General features: G+C 48.3%; 8 protein-coding genes across 8 annotated transcripts; 2 read left to right on the top strand and 6 right to left on the bottom strand.

Annotated features, from left to right (window-relative positions):
- Positions 1-915: 915 nt before the first annotated feature.
- On the bottom strand, positions 916-2275 carry RhiXN_09266 (pheromone-regulated membrane protein; the record flags this gene model as incomplete). Its single annotated transcript, XM_043329082.1, has 9 exons — positions 916-1007; positions 1060-1126; positions 1178-1210; positions 1258-1403; positions 1458-1552; positions 1649-1931; positions 1984-2010; positions 2057-2154; positions 2208-2275. 9 exons carry the CDS (start codon positions 2273-2275, stop codon positions 916-918), a joined length of 909 nt encoding a protein of 302 aa, XP_043180528.1.
- Positions 2276-2455: 180 nt separating this feature from the next.
- RhiXN_09265 (ricin-type beta-trefoil lectin domain protein) lies at positions 2456-4081 on the bottom strand (the record flags this gene model as incomplete). Its single annotated transcript, XM_043329081.1, has 4 exons — positions 2456-2952; positions 3011-3778; positions 3849-3919; positions 4002-4081. 4 exons carry the CDS (start codon positions 4079-4081, stop codon positions 2456-2458), a joined length of 1416 nt encoding a protein of 471 aa, XP_043180527.1.
- A 444-nt stretch (positions 4082-4525) lies between these two features.
- On the bottom strand, positions 4526-5925 carry RhiXN_09264 (ricin-type beta-trefoil lectin domain protein; the record flags this gene model as incomplete). The annotated part of the gene is made up of 4 exons (XM_043329080.1): positions 4526-4765; positions 4818-4889; positions 5049-5134; positions 5571-5925. The coding sequence occupies 4 exons, from the start codon at positions 5923-5925 to the stop codon at positions 4526-4528; spliced, it is 753 nt and encodes a 250-aa protein (XP_043180526.1).
- A 1154-nt stretch (positions 5926-7079) lies between these two features.
- RhiXN_09263 (uncharacterized protein) lies at positions 7080-7592 on the top strand (the record flags this gene model as incomplete). The annotated part of the gene is made up of 1 exon (XM_043329079.1): positions 7080-7592. One exon carries the CDS (start codon positions 7080-7082, stop codon positions 7590-7592), a length of 513 nt encoding a protein of 170 aa, XP_043180525.1.
- Positions 7593-7640: 48 nt separating this feature from the next.
- Positions 7641-8285, bottom strand: RhiXN_09262 (nitrogen permease regulator 2; the record flags this gene model as incomplete). The annotated part of the gene is made up of 3 exons (XM_043329078.1): positions 7641-7921; positions 7975-8105; positions 8155-8285. The coding sequence occupies 3 exons, from the start codon at positions 8283-8285 to the stop codon at positions 7641-7643; spliced, it is 543 nt and encodes a 180-aa protein (XP_043180524.1).
- Positions 8286-9791: 1506 nt separating this feature from the next.
- On the top strand, positions 9792-11449 carry RhiXN_09261 (cAMP-dependent protein kinase inhibitor; the record flags this gene model as incomplete). Its single annotated transcript, XM_043329077.1, has 5 exons — positions 9792-10510; positions 10566-10726; positions 10786-11120; positions 11176-11248; positions 11301-11449. 5 exons carry the CDS (start codon positions 9792-9794, stop codon positions 11447-11449), a joined length of 1437 nt encoding a protein of 478 aa, XP_043180523.1.
- Positions 11450-11902: 453 nt separating this feature from the next.
- Positions 11903-13814, bottom strand: RhiXN_09260 (nuclear control of ATPase protein 2; the record flags this gene model as incomplete). The annotated part of the gene is made up of 7 exons (XM_043329076.1): positions 11903-12226; positions 12306-12446; positions 12522-12575; positions 12616-13301; positions 13357-13515; positions 13567-13722; positions 13775-13814. The coding sequence occupies 7 exons, from the start codon at positions 13812-13814 to the stop codon at positions 11903-11905; spliced, it is 1560 nt and encodes a 519-aa protein (XP_043180522.1).
- A 177-nt stretch (positions 13815-13991) lies between these two features.
- RhiXN_09259 (cytochrome P450 family protein) lies at positions 13992-16010 on the bottom strand (the record flags this gene model as incomplete). Its single annotated transcript, XM_043329075.1, has 11 exons — positions 13992-14067; positions 14125-14271; positions 14324-14446; positions 14511-14577; positions 14634-14823; positions 14878-15000; positions 15053-15090; positions 15123-15316; positions 15376-15564; positions 15623-15761; positions 15812-16010. 11 exons carry the CDS (start codon positions 16008-16010, stop codon positions 13992-13994), a joined length of 1485 nt encoding a protein of 494 aa, XP_043180521.1.
- Positions 16011-16759: the final 749 nt, after the last annotated feature.

Raw genomic sequence — 16759 nt, 5'->3', positions numbered from 1 at the left:
CACAACAAACACCAATACCGTACTCTTGTTCCATAGCTACTTATTTCTATAACGCGTATATGGTGATTTGAGGCTTGAACTGACAATTGCGGACGTGAGCTGGGGCTCGCTTGCCCTTGGTCGTGGTAGCCTATGGTATAAACTGAGGCCAGTTTGATCAAATCCTGCTTCGAAACGAAACTACGATGTGATTTCGATAGACTGATCAAGCGACAAATGAGCTATAATTGCGAAAATCACGGTGGATAATCACCGATTGTCATTGAGTCGGCCTCGAGAGCTACTTTGAAGTCGTACCACTTTTTCTGACTCATTTCCGGCCAATAGTCTGGAGCGTTTCTTTTCAAAAGCCGCTCAACCACGGCAAGCACGCAATCACATCGAATTAAAGCCTCGAAGTCATACGTTTCACGATTTGCAAGATACTAAATTGACCTCCAGGATATTTCGGGCAAACTAGCTGTGGAACAAATGCATGAGATATTATGTAATATTACTCTAGCATGTGGCAAATTTATACTTTTGGCATATAACTTCTATAGCGGAATAGAATCACTAATAGGTACGACCATAGGCCAATAAAAAGCCGAGATTTGGGACATTGTAAAACGAGTAATGCACACGCGGAAATACTCCGATGAGTGGAACGATATTTGGTAGGGCCAGTGTTTTAATTGCTCCCATAGCTTGTCTTACATTCAGATGACTATGTCTGAGACGTTGGCTCAGCCATTGTTGCTAGTATACATGATGGGCCGAGGTTGAAAATTTTTGAACTGCTAATTCCTTCGAAAACCTGACTTATTTTTATTCATAATGGATTGGAATATCGCACAAGCAGATCAGTTTCTCAAAATGACGCCATTTGTCCCAAACCTGCGTCGAAATTGATCGTATAGTGATGCTATTATAAGCCTAGAACGCGAAATATCCTGAACGCTTCGTTGACCCAAATGAATAGACAACTACTCCAGCTCCGAAAAGTCCGACAGTGCATCCGATTGCAACTGGCGTCGATGTTTTTTAGGACCATGTACAGGTAAAGAACGAGAAACGAACCTTGCACCATACGGAAACCGAGGGCTAAACCTGTACTGTATTGATCCCCTTCGGAGTTTTCGTAGGTCTATACTTAGTACGTTAGAATTTCAGCTGCCAGGAAGAAGAAGTACCCCACCTGAGCAAGCCCTCCTGCTGCGGCAATACCCGACTAGTTTGACGTCAAACAGAGCTACCGGAATCCATGTTTCTACTCACGGGTACCAAGAATCCGACCGCTGTCACCATCGCAGTGTACGCAGTACCGCGAAAGATACGGGCGTAAGCATTCCCAAGTATACCTGTAACGAATGCACCTATCGCAGAAACGATATCGCTCCGATTGAAAATGTACCGATTGGCAGCTATCCTTGTGCTTTAGTGTATTCGTCTACAATGATAATGCTTGAACCATTCACCTTTGTTGGCGGCATAGGAGCAACAGCTAATAAAGACCATGACTGGGAGCTGCTTGCTCAGAAAGGGCTGAAGCTTCCACATTGATGAGATGATACTGTAGAGCGGTACCAGTACAAGAAGCGTCCATATCGGTAATTGCCGTAAATACCACGGGCCGTCAACCCGGCGCGTACATCCCTTTGACACGTACTTAACCGTATTGGTGACCGAGGCAGCGGGTTTTAAGAAGGTGAATGCGCCGGAGAACACAACCTGACCATTATCGCCGGTGAAAATTCCAGGAAGGTCGTAGGAATCGGTAACATTTGCCATCCCAGCGGCAATGCGGGGCCGAGCAGATTGGTCCACCAGATAGTAGAGATCACTTCCGATAGTTAAGCTAAATCCAAGGAACAAGGAATACACAATGGCGTAAACCATTTTGACGCTTCCGCTCACAAGACTCCGGGATGCAAGCTCGAGTGAGCTTGACACTAGGAGAAAGGCTCAATATAACGTATATGCGTTGGCACTGGAATTACTTACAAACAATAGAGCCCGGAAGTATAAGAACTATGGAATGTCAAATGAGTGTGTGACCAAACGGCACGAGGCTTACCAACTGATGCAGAAGAAATGGCCGAGTAACAAAATAAGTGACCGTTGATGCTGGACAGCCCGCGAGCAATAAAAGACATCATCATAGCGGCAGATATCCTATGCAAAAAGGTTGGAAACGACTGGTAATAAACGGAGTGTTTTTGACTCACTCGAAAATATTAGAGTACAGAGATTGCCTGATGCCACCCCTAGCTGCAAGTATGCTATTGTCGCGCATCCTGCGCCAGCCACCCACATGTCAATGAAAGACCCTCCAAATGACATAACACAGATGAGGAGGCCGCATAAAAAAGCATGTGCGCATCGCTCGTAGATACTACAATTGGGTGAGCTTATATGCCGACGCGATGTGGATTGAAAAAGAAATACCTATAAATAGGAGGCTGTTTCAGTAATTTCAATACTTAATTCTCCCATCCTGAGCTGATATTTCGTCGTGCACAACCTTGCGATATATCTTATGAAGCTCATGAAGCTTTCCGAGCTCCATTTTTCCACCGCTTTTAACGATGTGGACCCGAATTCCGAACGTTGTTGCCTGGGTTGGTCCTTTTCGATCTCGTACTCGCTCATCCTCGGCCGTTTTATCTTGTTGGTTTTCATCCCCTGTATTCTCCCGTTTGCTCTTCCCCAGTACTGCCATGACAATCGCTGATTTAATCTTGTTTGAACTGAAGCTAAACTTGCGCGGTTTGTCTACTGCCGGTGCGCCATTTTCTCCATCAAGACTTCCAAAGCTAACAATCACCAACGACGGCAAATGCAGGAACTCGGCGGGAACTTCCAAAACACGTGCAGCAGCCTCCAACTGGTTCTCAATTCGATGGGAAGGGGCTTGGAGCTGCAAGAGAGCCTTGGCGAGGACAAGGATGAACGAGCGGCGTTGTTCCATGGCTGAGATATTCGAGCGTCAATGACAAGTCGTATATATCCAAAATCGTGGACTACTCACGGCATATATTCTCGTTTATGAATTTCTTCCCCCCTGTGTCACTTTCAACGGTAATCATAGTTTGAGAATGAGCATTTTGGTCCGATCCGTGGCCTTCAGGATAGATAATACGGCTCGGAGGATGGTATCCAGGCAAAGTTACATCACTGTAGGGTCGACGTGCTGCAACGCTTGGTTCAGGATCATCATACTCATCTTCAGGATCCCAGTCTGTCCGCACGTGATATCTACTCGAGTGAGGTTCTTCATCTTCGTCTTCCCAATCTTGCAGATGGTGCGGCTGGATCATACTCGTCCGTCCAGGAGCATATCTATGCATACCAAAGCCCTCGATCGATGATCCCGCTCCCACTGAAGGCTGAGGAGGTACAATAGGACTAGTATAGTAGGCGGAATAAGGGTTACGCTGCCGCAAACCAGAATCCGGGACACTGAATGGGTTGAGCGATTGCCCCTGTCCATGCTCCCCTACTTGAAGAAAGGTGTTGAACTGCGCATGCTGTGGAATCGGTTCAGTTGCTGGTGCTCTGGAAGTTCCGTACCCAGTGTACATCGGGGGAGGAGTCGAAATGCTTGTGCTGTTAGTCGCAAGGCTGGAGCGCCTACGGCTTGGCCCAAAGGGAAGGAGACTGAAATGAACCGGCTGTTCGTTGACATCAAAAGAATGGGACACCGGAACGCTATTCCCGTCTCTATCTCCTGAAAAATAGGAGCTTTCGGCCATACTACTGAGCATAACGTTTTCGTTGTCACCAGCAGGTACGGGGTCTGCACCCAATCATGAGTTCAGATGCATATGTTTGAGGAGCAGAACTTCAAGACTGAATAATACACTTACTATGCCCGTTTCCCCGAGTTCTTCCGGTGAGGGAAGAGCGCCTTGGACGAGAGCTGGGGCGGCTCCGAGTTCTATGTAAGAGATGGGTATACCTTATTCCCATGATTGAGTTAGATATAAATATAATCATTGTAGCTAATTCGTATTGCCCACCTATCCCCAGGTTCAATCCCAATGGCTTCGGGCATTTGACGACGTGGTGAATCAGGCAAAATGGAGGCAATAGGATTCATTATGGTGGTAGCATAAAGCCACTCAATAATTAGCCCCTGAATGCCCCTGTATGGGGCACAAACTTCCACAAATATCTGATATTCAAGGCAAGGTTGATCGATGTCTGAATTACGGGTGTCGATCAAATCATGGGGAAAGTCACGTTGGTTTTCGTATGTCACTCCAAAGGGGACTCACGGTAGCTTTCACCTATTGTGCATGGTAGAACAGATGTGCTAGACACTGTAAATTTTGTTATAAGATCAGCCCATGACCATCACTGGTAGCACTTCGAAGGGTGTGATAAAGTTGACGAACCGCAGCTTAATGATCAAAGATGAAAAAGACATAAAAAAGATCTCATATGGCAAGGAGAATTAAATTATTAGATTATATTATCATAGAAACAACATGCAGTATCTAGTCTACGGTAGGCTATCATAACCTATGTTCGTCGCTTGATCTTAGTTGTCATGGCTAAACGCACGACGCTTGTGAGAGCGCTTGACAGGCCCGGAGCGACTGTAGGAAGGGTACGGCAGTTGGAGGAGCTGGGGATAGGGTGGGCAGCAGGGTGGGTTTGACGCCCTGGTACCAAGTAGAAGTTCCATAAATACCCATAGGCTTAGCGTTGTCGGCATCGCAAGATTCGAAGGTTCCGGCATCATAGTTGGCAGGCATGTTCCAGCGGCAGCCCATGACATCTAAACATGACGGTAAGAAAAAAAAAGACCAGAATGGTATAACGACACGCACCATAGATGTGCTGGCAATTCTGAGCTGCGTGAGGGCCGGTGCATGCGCGGAAGCAAACTCAGTGGCGGACATCTATAGCAACGTCAGATGTGCCAACAAAACCTAAGGAGAAGTCCATACAAAGCTTGTCCACTCGTGATACTGAAGTTATGTCCAAAGTATTACCATAACAAGGCCGCCAACTATAAGATCTGTTAGACACGTCGATAGTAAGCAAACAAGCAAACGTACTAGGGTTGCCATTGCCATCGGCACCGTGGGGATCAAGCTCTCCACCATCACCGGGATGATACCAATCTTGGTGAAGTCACCCGTACCTGTGACTGAACATAATCTTCGTCTTCACAAATGACGCCCTTGAGGGTACCGTCGGGGAAGGTACGAGTTCCACGGCCGCTCTTTGTGCAATAAGCGACACCTCCCGCTCAGTGTTCCAATTTCACCACCATTAGGTGGAGCCCAAAGACAGAAATCATCACGTCGTTGATCCAGGCGGTCTGGCAGTTGGAAGATTGGGAAGATTGAGTACCGCACTGGTTGGTACCATATTGGCCGACCTCGGAAGTATTAGGTGGTCACTGGCAGGTATCCCGTGGTCCAGATCTGGTTGGGTTCTCCTTGCTGCATCCCCAAACCTGAGCAACGTTACCGTTGCTCAGTTGCCGGAGGGAAGGTCGACACATTTACCTGTGTGTAAACGTCCATATTAGCAAATGCTTATAATTATAAGCATAAAAAAAAGGCGAAACTGACCTTTGCCCTCCCAAGACAAAGTGTAATCCCAGAAACTGTACCAGAACTTTTGGTTCTGGCTGCTTTCGTTGCAAGTCCAGATTTGAAGTTTCGTGCCGTCGGCGTTGACACCGTCCTTGACGTCCAAGCACTTGTTGCCGTGGATCTTGACAACATGAGACTTGCTACCGAACGACCACTTCTGGTTAGCGCTACCGTTGCAGTCGGCGATCTTGACCGGGGCACCGTCGCGGTTTTCGGCGTCAAGACACTTTCCGGCGTTGCTTCCAGGAGACACGAGCAACTGGCCAGTATAGGCAGGGTACTGCGCGGCAGCGAGACCGGCAAGAGCAAGAACAACAGCAGCGGCAGGCATAGTATTAATGACTGTGGATGTAAGCGAACGAAGACGAGGGGAATGCAAAACCCGAGACCAGACAGTGGATGCGGATGGAGAAACAACCGAGTGGTTGTTAGCATTATATAGCCTTAGTCTACGAAGTTATTTTAGTCTTCTTTGACGCTTGGCTGAAACCCCAGGCGTTCTCGGCCTGTGTTATGTAAGCTTTGGAACCCCAGCCCTGTATCAATCCAACCACATGATTTGATTCAATCGCAGGGCTGCTCGCAAAATATCGCATTTCGACCAACCGTCAATACGCTGTGCAGCATACACCATCATTATAGATAGCGAGAAAAATGCAATCGCGAGATGCGAGACCTGCATAGAGCCAACGTGCTTACTCTGGAACCTGTTTCAAATAAGGTCACAAATCCATGTCTTTTCAAAAGGAGATGCCAAACGTCGAATTCGTCATGTCAATCGAAGGTTTTGTACCGAAAAGAATTTCTAAAACACTCAGAAGGAAGAACCAAACTAAACGGCATGGGTGATTTTCGACCCGGAAAGGCCCTTAGAGTCAAGAGGGCAAGAATCGACTAAGATCCTGTGCACCTCTCTCATTCTTGTCCACATATGCATATATACATCGTACCCTTATCACAAGGCACGCAGGTAGGAACAATTCAATACGCACATTTCTAAAAATAACAAATAATTATGTGTTGGTTTAGACTTCGTGATATCGGCTGGTCGAGCCATCACAGATTCGATGGGATGTATTTACGAGCCGCTGGAGTTGATGAACAGGCCAAGATATCATACGGTTATATGAGCCAAATAAAAGTCTGAAAGCCCCCAAAAACTCAGTGAATCCATAGATGTACAATTCATGGTCGTTTTGTATAGATATCGGCGGTCACCTGTATGCATAAATGAGACACACATAATGTGAGGTTACCGGAAACTCAACAAGGGACGCATATTGACAAACCGTCCTTGGCATACCACATTCTAATAAAAAAACGGCCGCTGATAATACAATCATCCACTAGAACCTCACGGACAAATAGGATTTCATCAGTCCCTATTAATTTTTATGAACAGCAACTTCAAGCGCTCCAACTTGACCGAGACGCAGCGGTTCAAGTAACTAAGCGCATATAACTACCATCCTATCGATAATAATCATGACCCTTCGACCCATATCCTCCGGTGTCCCATTCCCACCACCAAGCAAACTCAACCACCGTTCGAGGATCTGCCAGCTCACCCCAAACTTTACGCACAACTCGTCGGCATGGTGCGTCCCGTCCAAGAGTGCTTCCAATTCAGGCGGAATGACTTCGTGGTTTGGAGACGGAGGAGGAGGGTGGTACACGACTGTGCTTATACTATCTGACCGGTCCGGTCTTGCGCGAGCTATCTGGCTCTGTTGTGTCGGTGTGGTTCGGGGTGCGCGAGGAGCAAGAGGGCTCGTACTCAATGCAGTTGTCGCACCAGAATTAGTGGTTGTAGTTGATTCAGTTACTCCGGATGCAGCTGCTACGCTTCTCAATAGTGCACTAGCCGATGGTCGGGTAGTGGGTGGACTGAGAGAAGCACTGAGGGTACCCATGCTGGCGCTTAGCATCCCACCACTGCCCCCTGATCCTGCTCGAATTGTCCCAACGCTTGCACCCTCGTCTCCGTGGGAGTTATGAGAGCTCCGTTCTTGAAATGCGGAGCGGATACCTTCCACTTGGTCCCGCTTAGTATCCGTCCCGGCCCCGTTTACCGCGCCGCGATAGCAGGACTGGCCACCGTCGGACGCGACGGACGAATCCTTTGATTACCCCGAATGAGATGAACCGCCGTGGATCAATTGAAGAAACGATGTCTGGCGAAATACCCATAGGAGATTTGGGAGTTGTGGGGTTTGAGCGGGAGGTGGTTACAGAAGAGGCGGATTCGAGCCAGCTGTGAACTGTTTGGGAATGGGAGAGGCGAGAATAGAGCCGTAAGAGTTCGGGCCAGGAAGGGGGAGTATGTCCTAATAAGCTCTAAGTTTGGTTCGTGGTGAAAGGCAGGTGATTTTGGATATACCTGGGAGGGTCACATATCCTGGGCATTCTTCTTGTACGCCCGGATCGTTGGCGAGCCATTCAATAGATGGCTTGAGCGCGTAAATATTCGAGTACTGGAATATATCGACCATAATAACACACTGGTAGAACCTTTTCCAATTTTAAGCTGGTTACTCAAATAAATTTCAGAAAGACTCACAAGAGATGCTGCACAGCCAACCTTCCGAGTTCCAAATCCACGTCTGCAAGTTCGCATATCCGTTTGACATGATTCGCTCCATCCACAAACCGGACCACCCTCGCGATCGTCAAATCCCAGTTCTCGTCCATTCGTTTTTCAATATTGATTAAAGCAACGGGAACGTCCCAATCTTGCACCGGGGCCGGATTCGGATAAAATGGAAACACGCGCAATTCAAAAAAATTGCATTCGTCGATTTGGATGGATGTTCGGAGTACGAGTTCAAGTCACCATAAAGCTGTTCGATTATGCTATGGATTTGATGCGAGGTCGCGCTCTTTGAGAGAAAGTTGGTTTCTCTCTTTCGTCTGGATCAGTCAATTTCGTGTGGCGTGAAGAAAGAAACAGACTCACTTCACACGCCATAAGCACTCGACCACATTTCCTCACAATGGGTTCATAACAGCTTAAATCGGCTTCTCGATCAAAAACAAAGCATAGGTTATATCGAAACCACAAGCGCCTGTAACATCATTCTTCAACGCAACGGGAAATCCAAGTATACGGTGTCGCGGAGTATTGCACTGGAGTAACCGACCACAGAGTTCGTCCTTAGGGATTACGTACTCGGATATCGAGTCGAAATCGAGGAGGCTATTATTGTGTACGATTCGGGATTGGGAACTGGATCGGGAAGCAGTAGGTGGTAGGGCTTGGGGTTGTGATTGAGCAGGAGGAATATAGTTTGGCGTGGACGTCTCGACAGGCAAGGTGAGAGGCAAGTGAGGTGGGGACTTGAACGGACTACCAGATGGACTTCGACTTGTTACTGGGTTTAGAGTTGGGCTGAGCACGCCTGATGCGGGGTGTGGTTGGTGGATCGTGATCCCGTCTTCGGAACTTGACAAACAATTTGAGGACCTTTGACAGGATCAAACACAGCGTAAAATATTGATTGAATACGAGGGAGAAATGATTCATTCATATTGGGCGGCTCTGGGTGATTCATCTAGGGGCGTCAGTATCGAGACAAGAGCACATAGTTTTATGACGTGTACTTCGAACTAGCAGGAGCGGAGAGCTATCCAGGTCCACGAAAGCTAACTAGACAAAGGCAGGGTTTCTTGTCAAAGGATAGTCCTTGTATGGACAATAAGTACAGCCAAAAGAGGTAGCAAGCTAGAGAATGTCCAAACGAAAGCACCCAAATATTAGTGCTAAACAAAGAGGAGATATTGTGTAATTTTATCAGAGGCGGCGCCTGAAGAAGGCAGAGTGCAAGTACCCAAAGTAGTCATCTAGTCAAGGAAGGCAAGCTGGTCACCTTAAGCGCTCATTGGGCCCTGATCGACGACGCCCACGTGACCGAGGCGGTTGTCATCGTTCCTTTCTCCCTTGAACGCGACAACACCACTGATTGTTTAGGGTTCTCTCACCTCGAGCAGTTTTTTCGCCCAAGCTTTTCTCTGTTTTCGATTGACAGCCACTAGTCTAAATCCTCCCAGAAAGCGTTGATTGGAGTACCAGAGCCAGAGACAAGGGTAAGACCGCCCAAGACACAATAAGCTAGAAGCCACTAACAACTAGGCCAGAACCATTGCTCTATAAAACCTCCGCTGACGGTGAGTACTCCCTCTTACAATCGACCGTTACTCATGATGGACTATGCATCGTTCAGCATACAGTACAACTCTCCTCCGCATATTCTTCATTCGCTTCCCCCAACTGCAGCACGCATGGCGGCCCCTTACTCGTCTACATATGCCGAGTTAGTGGCAGATCTGACGCGAGATGTGCAGAGGGCACAGCCACGTGATGTCCTGCAATACTGCGCCAATTGGTTCAACTCGCGTTTGCAGGAACAACGTACTCGTATTCGGGATGCGTTTCAAGCTCAGGCATTTGGGCGTCCTTCGGCTGCTGCGGGACTCACCGACGAGCTCTTTGTCGATCGCGCGGTTCCCGCTCGCGGAAGTGTCCCTAATGGGAGCATGAGCATCTCTTCGTCGGTCCGATCTTCCCCCATGCCCTCTCATTCCCAACCTCACCCACAAGCCATCCTCAGCCTCCCCAGCCCCATACACAGACTACTCCTCAGCCTTCGATTCACCAGCACGCGCCACAGCCCAATCCATTTGCTCTCTCGAGCGGAAGTGCATTCTCGCTGGTTCCTGGTGCTCGTCTCGCAGACCCCTTTGCACCTAGCGCATCTCCTCGCCCCCGCCCTGGTCAACGTGCAGTCACTCCATCGCGTCACAACACTATCCATGAGGAAGAAGAGCCCCCGACGCCTAGCTCTCCTGCTGCCCCCGCTCCAACTGGTTCTCCCGCATTCCTCGCTCCTCCTCCCAGTGCACTCGGCCGTCGAGTTAGCGTGAGCGCTGAATCGATCACCCTAGTGCAAGCGGAAGTCTTCCCCCTATGCCTAGCTACCCCAAGTCGACTGAACAGCTCCAACGCATCAAGGCATCTATCGCCAATGCTTTCCTATTCCGTAACCTGGATACTGAACAAGAGAAGGCCGTCCTAGGTGCCATGCAGGAACGTCATGTTTCCGCCGGTGAACGTGTGATTGAGCAAGGCGCGGATGGTGATTACTTTATGTCGTTGAATCCGGTTCATTGGACTGCTTTGTCAAGCGTGCCGGAGATAACGAGGGTGGTGTCGGAGACGAGGTTCACCCCACTTATGGACGCAAGGTTTTGACTTATACGACTGGCGGCACGTTTGGTGAACTCGCACTGATGTATAACGCTCCTCGTGCGGCTACCATTGTTGCTATCGAACCCAGCACTCTCTGGGCACTTGACCGAATGAGTTTCCGTTCGATTATTCTAAGCGTGGCGAACCGAAAACGGAAGATGTACGAGCGCTTCTTGGCCACCGTTCCTTTGCTAGAGACCCTCGATGCGAGCGAACGCAGTAGGATCGCTGATGTGCTCGAGCCTAGGACTTACAATGAGGGCGACTCGGTGTGGAGGAAGGTGATACAGGCAATGAATTCTTCATTATGAGAGTGGTGAGGCAACTGCATTCAAGCGCGTCAAGGGAGAAGACGGTGAATTAAGGGATGATGTGGTTATGAAGTACGGTCCTGGAGACTTCTTCGGTGGTAAGTATCGCAATTTCCTTTTGGAGGTTTTATCTAAATGTGTTTTGTGCAGAACTCGCGCTCCTTCATCGTGCTCCTCGCGCTGCCACGGTCCGTGCCTCGGTAACCGGAGACAACAACGGAGAACCCAACAAGCTCAAAGTCGCGGTCCTCGACGCCAAGCGTTCACCCGTCTTCTCGGAACCTCAAGTCTTTGCTTGACCGCCACGCGACTCAGAACTATGGTGCCTCTTACCGTCGTAACTAACTAAATCAACTTATGGGCTGGCGCCTTTTACTTAACCTTCGTCAAATCTTTCTTGGGGCTCTAGCATTTTGTTATTGTACGTTTGGTGTATCTTATGTACGTACGTATGCCTGTATCGCTCAAGTAACACCTGTGCAATACAATGTTTCGTGATTTTTTTCGATTCATACTCGTACAAGTACACCTATCAAAGCTCAATACCCGCCCTACTCCATCCCAAGATTTTCGCATCTCCCCATGACCTCCACATCTTTCCACAACGCGCAGCTTTTCAGCTCTACCCAAGCGTGGATCCTCAAGGTCCGCAACATCAGACAGAAACCCGTCTTGGAGCCTCGACCCGGTGGGAAGATAAGTCAACGCAAACGATCTCAAGCGAGTAAGAGCGAGCAAAAGCAAGCCTAAAGTTAAGGGAGCCAGATCGGTTTGGGGTGTGGACGATGACACATGTTCGGAAGAAGCAGGCGATGGAGGAGCGTGAACCGATCTGTTCGACTGGTGTTCTTGAGGTTCGAGCAAAGTCTCTCGACGCGTCGAATAGAATCAAAAGCACGAGCGCGTTGAGACGCCTCCGAACGTCCCCGACCGCGCGTACCTGCGAGGGAATCTCTTACCCAATTGACAAAAACGTAGACGATCGCCAGCGCTGGTGCGACACCTACAAACCCAAACGTGAGTTCTTGAGAACGGAGAAGTTTATCGATTCCGTTCAAGGTGAAATCGACGTCAACCTGTATCACTGTTGGTATGAGTCGTGCGGTTAGAAGTTAAGGTATACCTTGCTCTTTTGGACCTGAATGAGGAGGGTACGGATGAGTGTTCCGAACAGGGCCGATCTGATAGGGGTTTCATGTCTGCTTCGTACAACCGCATGATGTCTGCGAGGTTTCCTTCTTTAACCTGCTTAGGCAATTGGGCGAGTTGTTCTAGAGTGTATAAGAGCTCTTCTCGCTGAACTGATAACCATACGTTCCAATGACTACATGAATGCGTAGGGCGGAAATTTATTCGAGCCTAGGGACTTACATCAAATCGTTTTTCAAGCTCCCTTGCTGATAATACGTATGCCTTGGTCGCCTCCTGTCCTGACCGTATTGAGAATGTCAACGATGGGCTTCACCACGTAGCTTTTCCAGAACGATTTCACGGTTTGGATACCATGGCTAACCGTTTCCCGTAGGCTAATCCGAGATTTATACAACGAGCGCCCAAGAAGTAACAGAATAGGAGGCCCCAACACTAGTTTAGGCCAAGCAAGCACAAATCGCGATGGTCTTCTCAAATCCGCAAAGCATTTTACATGTTCCTTTTTTAGATTAGGAAGCGTGTTTCCCAACAGCTTCTTAGCCATGTCGAACACATCTGAGGGTCCAGCAGCCGTATGAAGAGCAGCCGCATCCGACCCAAGGACCCCGCCTATTTTATTGAGGGTATCACGAAGAGGTTCTTTGTCGCATATGTGGGTACTAGCAGTAGACAAGCTGTTGATCGAAGTACCTATAAGATGTGGACCCATACTATGTAAGTCCGCGAACTGTTTGGCATACGAATCTCGCATAGCCTCAAGGGCTACCCGCCTGTCAGAACATTCGCTTTGAGCAAGCTGTACGAAGCTTTGGAGATACCACGTAGCGCTTGTCCGTTTGTTCAAATGAGGAAAGAGGGCGGTGAACATCGGTGAAGGTTTGGGTGCGGCTGGAAGTATCCCTGTGATTGCACCTAGGTCACTGGCAAGGGAAGCAAACGGGAGTGGAGAGGGATTATAGTATATTTGTCGAGCCAGACGAATTAGCCGATCAGGAAGAGCTGCAGTAAAGAATCAATCACATCGCATTTATAGGTTGCAGACGATAAGACTGACTCTGAAGTAAGAAGTATGCTACCCCACGTCTCTGAACCTCGGCCCACCATTCTGCTTCGTCTTCTGACTCTAACGCTAGATCTCTAAGTTCGTGAAATGACCTCTGATACACCTGTAGAGTAACCAACAAAGCAACCGAGTACTCCAGGGCGTCTTCATCTGAATCTCCAAATGCTTGAGTAGATGGAGTTCGGTTGCCTGTCAACTCACACAAACCAGAGACGATCCCAAGCAATTTGTTCGCCGGAGGAAGATCTCTTAGTTCAGTCGCAGCAAGTGTTAGATTCTTTGCATATTGCGAATCTGATGCAGGCGGCATTGTCAAAAAGTCAGCTCGGTGGTGTCCAAGTTGAGGTTTGATCCAGGCTTTGGATTGTTAGATGATATCATCGCCAAACTAGGTTAAAGGAACCCTTACCCTGCCCCTGTTCGTTAATTGCAAATATGTAGTGGCTCATTTGTGGCTGCGAAATAGACACATACTTTCGTCAAGAGATGCAAAGTAGGAATAGGATTTAGTATTGGCTACATGATACATATACACAAGCAAAATCATATAGACAGTTTAAAAAATCGAAATAACATAACGTCCGGATAAAACTAAACGAAACTACAAAATCAACGGCAAAATATATCTACGTGGAAGCGTTTATCAAATCGAGAGCCGCCTTGGATCGGGGGGTCAGTTTGATACCAAACTCCTTGGGAATACTGTTCAAGTCGAGTTGGTCAGAATTGAATTTACAAATGCTATGGCAGAATACATACCATAATAATGAGTCGCCGGTGGTTTCAACCGGAGGTACGATTTCCTTCCCGTCAGCACCAAGAGCCATGTCGACATCGAGAGTGAGGAGAACATGCGAGATAGCCAAAAGTAGAGATGCCTCCGCAAAGTATTGTCCAGGACAGATTCTACACTTCCGTCAGTTATCAGCGTTGATAGGGAGGTTACTAAAAATCTTACCTGCGTCCGAACCCAAAGACAGGGGCATCTGGTACAGTACCATCAAGGAACCGGTCCGGATTGAACTTCTCAGGTTCGGGATAGACAGCTGGATTACGCGTGATTGCCCATGTGTTGCCCATCCTATTGTCCAATATCAGATGATGTTCCAGATCAGACAAATAAATGTTGATGTATGCAGACTTACACAATGCTCCCCGCGGGGATTCGATAGCCCCTGTAGATATCTTCACTCATTGACGCATGGGGAATGCCTGCAGTTTATGATTGGTATCGGATCGCATATCTATGATATCGAAGCGAAACTTACCTAGTGGGACAGGGGGGATCCATCTGAGTACCTCCTTGACAATGCATCGAATGTATGGCAAGTCCTTCATGTCTTGCATATTGGGGAGACGGCCGGAACCGATAACTGAATCGAGTTCAGCTTGGGCTTTACGTTGTACTTCGGGATAAAGCTCCATTGCCAGGAAGAAAGTGGCCATCGCGCAAATTGTCTATCATATCCGATCTATCAGGTTTGATATGTTATCAGAGAACAGACGGCTTACCGTATCCGCCCCAGCCGCGAACATTGTCCCAGCCGCCCATTTAATGGTGTTGTATTGGATGGGATCTTCACCATACTGTTGAAGAAGTAAAGAAGAAAATGATGGAATCGCAGTTCCTTTGCTCTGGTTCTACGTGGTAAGTATGCAACCAAGTAATGCAGAACAGTGTTCCTACCATTTGTTCTTTGACCCACTTCAAAGGCTCGTCGACCACTTGATCGCGAAGAGCCCGCCATTTCACGCACTCGCGTTTGAAGCCAGCGAACGGGAACCAACTCGGAACGTGTCGTAAAATGGGGAAGATGTTAACAAGGTAATTAGTAGGCAACCAGCGCGCGCCAGGGCCTCAACCATGACCTCGGAGCGGGTCACGAACGGATCGTCTTTGGGGAGTGGTTTATATCCATAGGTTGCAAGCATGACCGAAGAAGCAGCGGCTCTGGATAAGCCAGAGAGTCAGCGACCTATCGTAAAAAGGGTTATACGTGTGGTACATACTCTCTAAAAGTGCGCATGAAGCGAGTATCATCAGTAAGAAGTTTCTTCAAAAAATCGTGGGCTTCTTGTTCTTGGGTGCACCATAACTCCTCGGCAGCAGTCTTAGAAAAACGCTGGTGTATGAGGCGCCGAGCTCGTCGCCATCCGTCATCATAGCGTCGAGTGACCGTATTCTGACCCCATCCCATCCTGGAAAGGCAGTCTATGTTAGCAAACAAGTGCATAAAGATCACATGGATGCGCATACAAGCCCTCGTCACTCAACATGGTCAGATCTGGTCTATCTGAATAATTGGTAGACCGTTTGTCTAGAAGATCTACCGAGGCTTCCATCGAGTTAAGAACAACAATATGTTGACCTAGGACTTCAGCGTGGACGATATCACCTTGTATGCCTATGAGCACAAGCAGCTGGGAATTAAGGAAGGTGACTAACTGTTCAACTGTTTGCTCCAGTTCGCAAATACTTCCCATTCGCGCTCTAGGGGAAGGACACGGGCGTGACCGATGAGAAAGTCGCGCTTTGGACTAGGAGGACAGGGTAACTTGTCACGTTTTGGGCGAAGATAAATGCTAATTAGAATAGTGATGAAGAGACCTGCGATGAACGCCTCGAGGTGGATGGTAGATGCCATAGTTTACGGGTTATACTGGGGAGACATGACTGCAAGCCAAACTTAAATATCTAGCCCAGAGCAGTAGTTGACCAGTCGGAATAAGTGAGACACGGCCGAAACGGAAGAAAGTCCCTCCTCGATTGGAATGAGGGCGGATGTGGCTTTGAATGGTTACACGACACCTTCATTGTATCTAACCGCGGCACACAATAAGCCGTGTGTGAGGTTCGAACCCGTGTGGAGCTGGTAGCGGATACAGCAGCGCCCGACCAATTGGACCAAGGGTTAACCTTTTTGATTCTCCAGGGGAGAAAACAGATAGCGCTGGATAAATCGGCTTGAATGTCAAGTTGGATGACCTCGGGAAGTAGGCAGAGAGAAACCCCTAGCGCGAATTCGACATGAGCACAACCAGAGTGGTGTTCATTGTCTGATAAAATTTAGTGGTCCTTTGGTAATATTCGTTTTATGGCGTGGCCGTGGCCACAGGGGCGGGGAATCCAGGGCCCGACGGAGTCTTTAGTGCAGCCAGTCTTCGGCTCATGGTCAATTATAATTTTCAAATGCCCAATGACGTATTTATAGATTTGAGAATAAAGTACGGGAGTTAAAATTTTCCGGAGGTATTGACTGGGTAACCAGTGGCTGATGCATGCATGTTTGAAGCGCTAGGGTATGGCCCCCAGTGCTGATCATGGTGAGACAATGAAAACCGTGTCAGCCAAATTCGGCGGGTGTTAGACACACAGCCACAGTGTGTGCTCATC

The sequence above is a fragment of the Rhizoctonia solani genome, chromosome 5 (assembly GCF_016906535.1).
Source record: "Rhizoctonia solani chromosome 5, complete sequence".
NCBI lineage: Eukaryota > Fungi > Basidiomycota > Agaricomycetes > Cantharellales > Ceratobasidiaceae > Rhizoctonia > Rhizoctonia solani.
This window is presented reverse-complemented; position numbering and strand designations above follow the sequence as displayed.